Here is a 9,374-nt window from a genome sequence, read left to right on the forward strand (position 1 = left end):
TTGTACCAACACACAGTAACACAGTGAAAACACCACAAAATTACTCCACACCAATTTAGGAAAATAGGCAATAGTTATCTAAATCAAACAAGACCAAAATGACAAAACTCCAACATATACAAGCAAAGACATGAATTTTTAAAGTATAAAAAGTCTTTATCCATAGAAATCAATAGATGCGTTGATATGAGTGGAAAATAAATTGCACAAGTGAGCGTGCATCGGACAAAGAACTGATGCATCAATTCCTTACTTGCAAATGAAGCCATGCGTTGATTCTTTCTCCGCTGGGTAAGTGAGGCATCAGTTCCCGGACCAGCAGCCTCAGGTTCATGCGGTGATGTTGAAGATTCTGGCGCCCAGGGACGATGCATGGAAAATCTGTATGCATGGCAGCAATGAATCCGCACTGAGCTGGCGATGCCTTGATTTAACTTGCGCTGGGTGATTTTTCAGCCGCGATGCAGGCGCTGCATTGATTTTTCTGCTGCTTGGCTCCAGTGCATTGATTTTCACTCTGGTTCTGCCAGTTTCTCCTTCCAGGGGACTGGATGTGGCACGACTTGGCAAGTCAAGGGGTCTCAGCAAGAGAGCCCAGGTGCTGGCAGATGAAGTCTTTGTTGTCCCTGAGACTTCTAAACAGGAGGCAAGCTCAGTCCAAGCCCTTGGAGAAACTTCACAAGCAGGATACACAGCAAAATCCAGTCTTTGTCCTCTTTAAGGCAGAAGCAACAACAGCAGTCCAACACAGCAAAGAACACACAGCAAAGGGGCAGTACTCCTCCTCCAGCTCTTAATTTCTTCTCCTTGGCAGAGGTTTCTTGATCCAGAAGTGTTCTAAAGGTCTGGGGTTTGGGTCCACTACGTATACTCATTTCTGCCTTTGAAGTAGGCAAACTTCAACGGAAAGTCTCTGTTGTTTACAAGATCCTGCTTTGCTGGGACCTGGTTTCAGACACACTCCAGTGGGCTGGAGATTGCATTGTGTGAGGATAGGCACAACCGTTTCAGGTGCAGGTGTCAGCTCCTCAATCCCCACTCTAACCCAGAAGACCCATCAGGATATGCAGGACACACCTTAGCTTCCTTTGTGTCACTGTCTAGAGGGAATTCACAAACAGACCAACTTTCACTCTGATCCAGACGTGGACTCCACAGGCAGGCAGACGGACAAAATGGTTAAGCAAGAAAATGCCCACTTTCATAAAGTGGTATTTTCAAACTGGCAATTTAAAAACCAACTTTACCAAAAGATGTATTTTCAAATTGTGAGTTCAGAGACCCCAAACTCTATATCTCTATCTGCAGCCAGTGGGAAACTGCATTTTAAAGGTGTTTAAAGGCAGCTCCCGTGTTAACCTATGGAAGAGATAGGCCTTGCAATAGTGAAAACAGAATTTGGCAGTTTTTCACTATCAGGACATGTAAAACACACAAGTACATGTCCTACCTTTTAAGTATACTGCACCCTGCCTATAGGGCTACCTAGGACTTACCTTAGGGGTGAAGTACATGTAGTAAAAGGGAAGGCTTGGACCTGGCAAGTGGATACACTTGCCAGGTCGAACTGGCACTGCAAGACTGCACACACAGACACCACAGTGGCAAGTCTGAGGCATGTTTACAGGGCAACTTCTGTAGGTGGCACAATCAGTGCTGCAGGCCCACTAGTAGCATTTGATTTACAGGCCCTGGGCACCTCTAGTGCAAATCACTAGGGACGTACTAGTAAATCAAATATGCCAATCAGGGATAACCAATCATAATCACAATTTATACACGAAGCACTTGTACTTTAGCACTGGTCAGCCCATGGTAAAGTACACAGAGTACCAAAAAACAAGCAAAATCGAAGTCCAGCACACAGTCACAAATACAGGAAGCAGAGGAAAAAAGACAGGGGAAACCACGGCAAGGATGCCAGATCTAACAGTGCCTGTAATAGCAACCAATAAAATGTTGAGGTAAATCCACCATACTACATACAGTGAGACTGCCAAGAAGCTTATCAGAAAGAACATACTGCAGCTCTGTGCAGCATGAATGTTTATAAACTAAATATAAAGCCCCAACTTTGTGTAGAACAACAAATAACAATGTCCTTTGATCGGTGCAAGCCCTTTCTCCGAAGGCACCTGAGGGTAAACAATGGACAAATGAATTCTTGTCCTAAAGAAGAAACAGTCACTGAATCTAGCAGAAGTGAGTTACACCATAGGTAGTAGACTGACTTATAACCTAAGCCATTTAGGAGGGCACCCACTAAACCCATCTGCAAGCAGCTCACAAAAGTAAAGTCCATCGCGTTTGCCAAACTGCTTATCATCCTCTCATTCGCGGTCTGCTAGCGTCTCCCACTATTAGTCAGCAAATTTAAGTTATGCTATTTGTCTTTATGTAATGCACAAGTTACTCAGGTAGATATGCTGACGCTGAAGGGAGAGCTGTATGAGATGAGCCAGGGCTGGGGATAGGTGTAGAGCCAGGTCTTCGGTTTCCTGCGAAATTCAAGAGCTGAGGAGTTAGCTGTGAAGTGTAGGGGCAGGTCATCCAGGCTTTAGAAGCAAGTTAGGAGAAGGTACGACCATCGGATCTGGTTCTGCATATGCAGGGGATATGTTTGAGTCTGGCTGAGCGGAGGTGTCCAGCAGATATTTGGAAGTTATGCGGTTGTTGAGTTATGCGGGTCTAATGTTGTATAAGGCTTTGCATATGTGGGTGAGGGGTTTGAAAAGTGGTTGTTTATGGACTGGGAGCTAGTGGAGCTCTTTCAGATGTGGGTTGATGTGAGTGCTGGGTGGTAGGTAGGTAAGTTGAGCCTGGCCCAGAATTATGTAAGGTCTGGAGTCCTCTGGTCAGTTGATTGTTGATTTTGGCATACAGTGTGTTGCCATAGTCCAGCCTACTGGTGATGAGGGCCTGAGCTGCAAACAGGGCCAGCTGTAGGGCAGTGCAACCAATGCAGTCACACCCGGCACTGACCTCATGGGGGAGGGCACTGTGTTTAAAAATAACACCGGATTAAATAGCACATGCTGCTGAGTTCCTTGTGTGTCCAGCAGTTTCAGGCAACAATATAAATTGTCAAGATTAATGTTCCTGCTGGTGAGAGCTCTTTTTTCTAGTTTCCACTCATGATAAAATAGCGCTGAGGGTTAATATGGCTGCTGCAAAGAACGCGTGCCACCCAAATCACCGAACTGTATTTTATGTGGATTGCTCAGTAAGTTACTACTTTTGTCACAAAGATCACTTTGTTACTTGTAAGTCATAAGTTACTCCTCAAATATAGCACAGCAATCTATGAACTGTCACCAAAGAGCTGCATGCAAACTGCAGAATTTTATGCCACTCTTTTCTACTCTGCATCACTGTACTCTATGCCACTGCTTTCTAAACCACTCTACTCTACTCTGCACCATTCTATTCCACACCAATGAACTTCATCACTTTACTATACATCTTTGCACTCTGGGAGTCTACTCTGCAATACTTCACTCTCTGGCACTGAACTCTGTGACCCTCGATGCCACTGCACTCTATGCCACTCTATCCCAATGCACTCTACACCAATGCACTCTACCCTGCAACACTCCATTCTACTTTGCACCATTCCACTCTGCTCTGCAACACTGCACTCTCTCCCACAGAGCTCTATAGCACTCTTCTGTGCACCACTGCACTCCATGCCACTGCAATCTACTCTACACCACTCTTCTCTACCTCACTTTAAATCAATGCACTGTACTCCACTACAATCTATGCTACTCTACTCTGCATCACTCCACACTAAGCCACTACACTCTACGCTAATTCAGTTTAAGACATTCTAATCTACTCTGAACCACTATACTCTAAGCCACTGCACCCTACTCTGAAACAATCTACTCTATGCTGCGATGCTCTATGCCACTTATTCCATTCTGTACCATTCCACTCTATGCCACTGCAATCTATCCTATGCCACTCCACGCCACTCTACTCAATACCACTGTACTCAGCGCTAATGCACTTTACACCACTGCACTCTACACAATCTACTCTGTACCACTGCACTGTATGTCACTATAATTCTACTCTGCAACACTCTACTCTATGCCACTCTACTTTACACCATTGCACTCTATCACTTTACTCTGTACCACTCAACACCACTGCATTCTACACCAATGCCCTCTATGCCACTGTAATCTACACCACTGCACCAACAACACTCGACTCTGTAGCACCGCACTCTTTGCAACAGAACTGTATGCCACTCTACTCTGCACCACTTTACACTGCTCCACTTCACTCTATGCCACTGCTCTCCACTTTGCAACACTTTACTCTACTGCACTCTATGCCATTACACTCTCACTCTAATCTACTGTGCACCACTGTACTCTATGCCACTTCACCTCTCTATTCTACTCTGCACCACTCTACTGTATGCCAGTGCACTCTAACCCCTCTACTATGCACCACTCCAGTCTTTGCCAATGCAGTTTTTACTCCTGAACCCAACACCACTTCACTCTACTGTACATTAATCCACACTTCACCACTTCACTCTATGTTACTCTACTCTGCATCACTGCACTCTAAGCCACTGCACGCCACTACTCTATGCTGCTGCACTCTATCCTGCACCACTCCAGTCTACCCTGCACCACCCCACTCTACACTCACTTCACTCTACTCAAACAATCTATTCTACGTCACCTCATTCTATGCCACTCTACCCTGCGCTTGTCAACTCTACACCACAATGCACCATGTTACTCTACGCCATTATGCTCTAGACCACTTCTCAATGCCACTGTGTTGGACTTGGCCCTTTTACAGGGTCATTCCCCAGAATTTTTGCTTTTTGCCTCCTTATTTTTCTGACCTTTGTTGTCTGACGTTTTGACTCTGAGCACTTTTTCACTGCTAACCAGTGCTAAAGTGCATGTGCTCTCCCTTACAAAATTGGTATGATTTGATTATACCTAATTGGCATATTTAATTTACCTATAAGTCCCTTGTAAAGTGGTATACCCAGGGCCTGTAAATTAAATGCTACTAGTGGGCCTGCAGAGCTGCTTGCGCCACCCACTGAAGTAGCCTGTCAAACCTATCTAAGGCCTGCTAGCGCAGAGCCTGTGTGTGCAGTTTTCTGCCACAGGGACCAGGCATCTAAATTTACTTGCCAGGCCCAGAACTCCCCTTTTACTACATGTAAGTCACCCCTAAGGTACGCCCTAGCTAGCCCTTTCGGCAGGGTGCCATGTATGTAGAAGGAAGGACATGTGCCATGCTGCGTGGCCTGTCCTGGTAGTGACAAACAGCCTAACTTGGTGTCTCACTGCTTTCAGTGCTGCCTCCTCATAGGATTGCATTGGAAATGCCCTGCCTTATGTGTAAGGGGTATTGTCTGATTTATGAGGGGTAGCGTAGGTGTAGTGCTTTCCTCTTATTTAGTTTCTAAGCACTAACATAACACAACAGAAATGCACTTCTGAGGTCAAAGAAGACTTTTATTGTTATTTTATTCTTCCCCAACCACAATGTTTATGAATGAATGAGTTAGTAGCTTTCAAGTCCGCGTTAATCAAACAAAATATATCAGTTTGCAATATACACAGCAGGTTATATTTATAAGATATTGAATGCAAAGCAAAACAAATACTTCACCGTGTGGGAACTATTCACAGCTTCATCTTTCTAAGGTCTGCAAGCTGAGGACCCCTGTCAGCCGCGAGAAAGAGAGATTCATCTACCCACACGGGATTGCTGGCAGCCTGCGCCAAGCTCCAGCACGAGGTCCGGCAGATTCGAATCTGACTCTCTGCAGCCTGTTACATTCGTTACAAAGGTGTGCCCCCTCCTCTCAGACCTGGGAAACTGAGCAAGCCTTTTGGAGACTGGCCAGGTCTCCAAGACTACTCCTGTTCCCAAGCTCAAGGGAAGAGAAACAACGCCCATGTACTCTCTCTTATCAGGTCTAGTCTACTGTGAGAGCAAAACATCTTGGTTCTCTGGTGCAAAAACACAGCTTGGAAAAATACAGCTTAGATTCTCAACTGCAATGTCTAACTCCACGTTAAAGGCAATGGGCAGCTAACCTAAATATCAAATGCAATGTCAAGTTAAAGGCAATAGGCAGCTAACCTAAATATCAAATGCAATGTCTAGTGTCATGTCAAAGCCAATAGGCATCTAAGCTGAATACAAAATGCAATGTCTTATATCATGTCAAAGCCCATAGGCAGCTGAGCTGAATATAAAATGCAATGTATAATATCATGTCAAAGCCAATAGGCAGCTGAGCTGAATACAAAATGCAATGTCTAATATCATGTCAAAGCCAATAGGCAGTTAAGCTGAATATCATGTCAAAGTCAATAGGCAGCTAAATTGAATACATCATGTCAAAGTCAATAGGCATGCAATGTCAAAGCCAATAGGCGGCTAGACTGGATACAGCATATCAAAGCCAATAGGCAGAATACAGAATGTAATGGCTAATGCAATGTCAAAGCCCATAGACGGCTAAACTGAACAAAACATACCATGTGCTACTGGTGAACATTGAGCAACTAATATGCGCAGTGGTGAAACACAAAGTCATTGGTCAAAACAACACTTTATCAAATGGCAGGACATTCCGCCCTTTGACCAATGAATTTTTGTTTCACATATCTCTTGTGTCAAACCAAAAACAAAGAACATCAGCACAAAAAAAACATTATCAGCAAATCAAATTTCAATGATCAAAGCAATCCCTGTAAAGCAATAGAAGTGAATTAACACATTGATTTCATAACCTTTCACATCAGATACATCTATACAGAAAAGACTGGGCAATTTTTTTTTTTTTTTTTTTCTGAATGAGTCTCTAATTCAACAGTGTTAGCAATTTGATGTGGCATGAGTTCTGCTCATGTAAAGGTGCACGGTCCACCTGAAAGGTTTTCTGGAAGGTAAGCAAAAGTCAGAGTTCCATACGAGAGGGGGAAAAAAAAAAAAAACACAGCAAACAAGTTGAACTTGAACTGAAGGCGCAGTTTGCGCAAAATGGATCCATGGTGCTGGCACTTTACTCAGCCAGGTTCAGGTTGGGGATTCGGTCCCTTCCCCGACCCCACACGCACACACCGGAAGGGGGACCACACAGCGCACTCAGGGACAGTGGCGAAACGTGGTAGGATCTGCAAAAGAAACAAGTATGACTTTTCTTGCAAATAACATTTTTCATTTAAACTGCACCCTTCCTCTTTCTTTCCCTGTTTTATAATCAGCAGGACGTTTTTGGGGCCCTTTGTTATATTTTCTGCAGGTTCTGGAGGGTCACTTGGGGCTTCAGCCCACACATCAGCACTGAGGTTTTTATCTGCTGCGCCACAGCTTCCCTTTTCTTGCACTGTCAGAAGGGCTGGGGCAGACTCATTCTTTACCAAACCTCCATTCACTGCACTTTTGCCAATTTGGGCCATTCTGTCTCCAATTTGTATGAATAAATCAGATTCTTTTCTAGGTATCAGCATAATTTCGATTTTTCCTTGGTAATTTGCAGCAATCACTCTCCCTAAAACCTGATCAATTTGCCATTTCTGTTCTGGCAACTTTCCTCTCCCCAACTGCTCTGTGACTGCTTGCATGACAGATTGCTTTTGTGCATGCTGCACAGTTTTTATCAAATCTAGGGGAATGTGCATCTCTCTCATCTCTGCCCACCTGTAAGTGGCTTTTTCTCTCAGCTGGGGCACCCACTTAGCCATCCCCACTAAGGCAGAATTCTGGGTGTACACTTCTCTCTCTGAATTTTTCTCATTAACATCTGCAAGGTAATTGAACCAGTTAGGTACAAGCCATGTGGCTAAAACATTATCAAAGAACCAAAAATCAGCGTAAAAATGACACATCTCACGTAGCTCTTGCTTTAAAATCTGACACACATTATACAACTCTGTTCCTTCTACTGTGCCAGAAAGCAACATTTCAGTCAATGAATCATTAGTAAAACAAACATGCTTTTTATCTTCAGTGGACACGAATTCAAATGGTGCACACAACTTCATTGGTAATTCTTTTATCTGTGGTACTCTAGCCCTGTCTTGCAAGTACCAGATCCATTGTATGATTCTAGCTAGGGGCACTATTTTCTTTCCTTGTTCTTGAATTACATGTACATAAGTATTTCCTTCTTGCACTGCGCAGAAACCTAAAGTCTGCATTATTTCATTTGCCAAATCACAAGCGCGCAGCTGCATATTATTTTTCACAGTGACCATGTACAAAAGTGTTAGGATTTCTCTCAAATGAGGGCTATTCTTTTTCCAAAAATCAAACAAACTAATGAAACTCGGGGTGTCTTGCTCTAAAATCTTTCCTTTTACTTGTGCATTTTGCAACGGTAACTCGTAAATCACATTCTGGTCTCTCTCCTCCTTGTTATCAGTTAAGGAATGCATTTTGGCTGCCAAAAACCCTGGCTCACACGGAAACTCAGTGCAGCTCGGAGCTGTCTTAACCCCCTCATTACTGGAATGGGACAAGAAAGATTCTTCATTTTTATAACTTTCAGCATTATTTTGAATTATTGTATCCTGGCTAATTTGCTCACGTAAATTCCTATTTTCATGTTCCAACTTCCTACATTTCTCCTGCATTTCTCTGTAAGCAGATAAAGGTATCCAGACCTTTCTGTCATCATTACTTCCAAAACACACGTTTTCTACATATATACAACGGGAATTATTTCTCAAAACATTATCAGGCCTTTTAGCTACACATGCATTTTTTTCTGTAATTCCCCAAACAGAAAACAATTCACAGTTTTTCTTAGCACCATCAGGCAGTTCATCAACACATGTATTCTCAGACATGATCTGCCGTGCTACTGTGATTCTCCAAACAGAACAATTTCTGTAATTCTCCAAACAACAAAAAAACAATTACACTTTTAAAGTGTGCACTTAGAAATCTACTAACTCGTCAAACCCTTTAATCACCTCTTAATGACCGACCCCACTTCTGGTACCAATTGTAGTGCTTTCCTCTTATTTAGTTTCTAAGCACTAACATAACACAACAGAAATGCACTTCTGAGGTCAAAGAAGACTTTTATTGTTATTTTATTCTTCCCCAACCACAATGTTTATGAATGAATGAGTTAGTAGCTTTCAAGTCCGCGTTAATCAAACAAAATATATCAGTTTGCAATATACACAGCAGGTTATATTTATAAGATATTGAATGCAAAGCAAAACAAATACTTCACCGTGTGGGAACTATTCACAGCTTCATCTTTCTAAGGTCTGCAAGCTGAGGACCCCTGTCAGCCGCGAGAAAGAGAGATTCATCTACCCACACGGGATTGCTGGCAGCCTGCGCCAAGCTCCAGCACG

General features: G+C 43.3%; 1 protein-coding gene across 1 annotated transcript; it reads right to left on the reverse strand.

Moving 5' to 3' along the window:
- Nucleotides 1-5,480: 5,480 nt before the first annotated feature.
- Nucleotides 5,481-8,848, reverse strand: LOC138284021 (uncharacterized). The gene is made up of 2 exons (XM_069222366.1): nucleotides 7,702-8,848; nucleotides 5,481-7,175 (listed from the first exon to the last, which is right to left on the reverse strand). Exons 1-2 carry the CDS (start codon nucleotides 8,634-8,636, stop codon nucleotides 7,064-7,066), a joined length of 1,047 nt encoding a protein of 348 aa, XP_069078467.1. The 5' UTR covers nucleotides 8,637-8,848; the 3' UTR covers nucleotides 5,481-7,063.
- Between the last annotated feature and the right edge of the window lie 526 nt (nucleotides 8,849-9,374).

Source organism: Pleurodeles waltl, chromosome 3_1 (assembly GCF_031143425.1).
Source record: "Pleurodeles waltl isolate 20211129_DDA chromosome 3_1, aPleWal1.hap1.20221129, whole genome shotgun sequence".
In the NCBI taxonomy this organism is placed as follows: Eukaryota; Metazoa; Chordata; class Amphibia; order Caudata; family Salamandridae; genus Pleurodeles; species Pleurodeles waltl.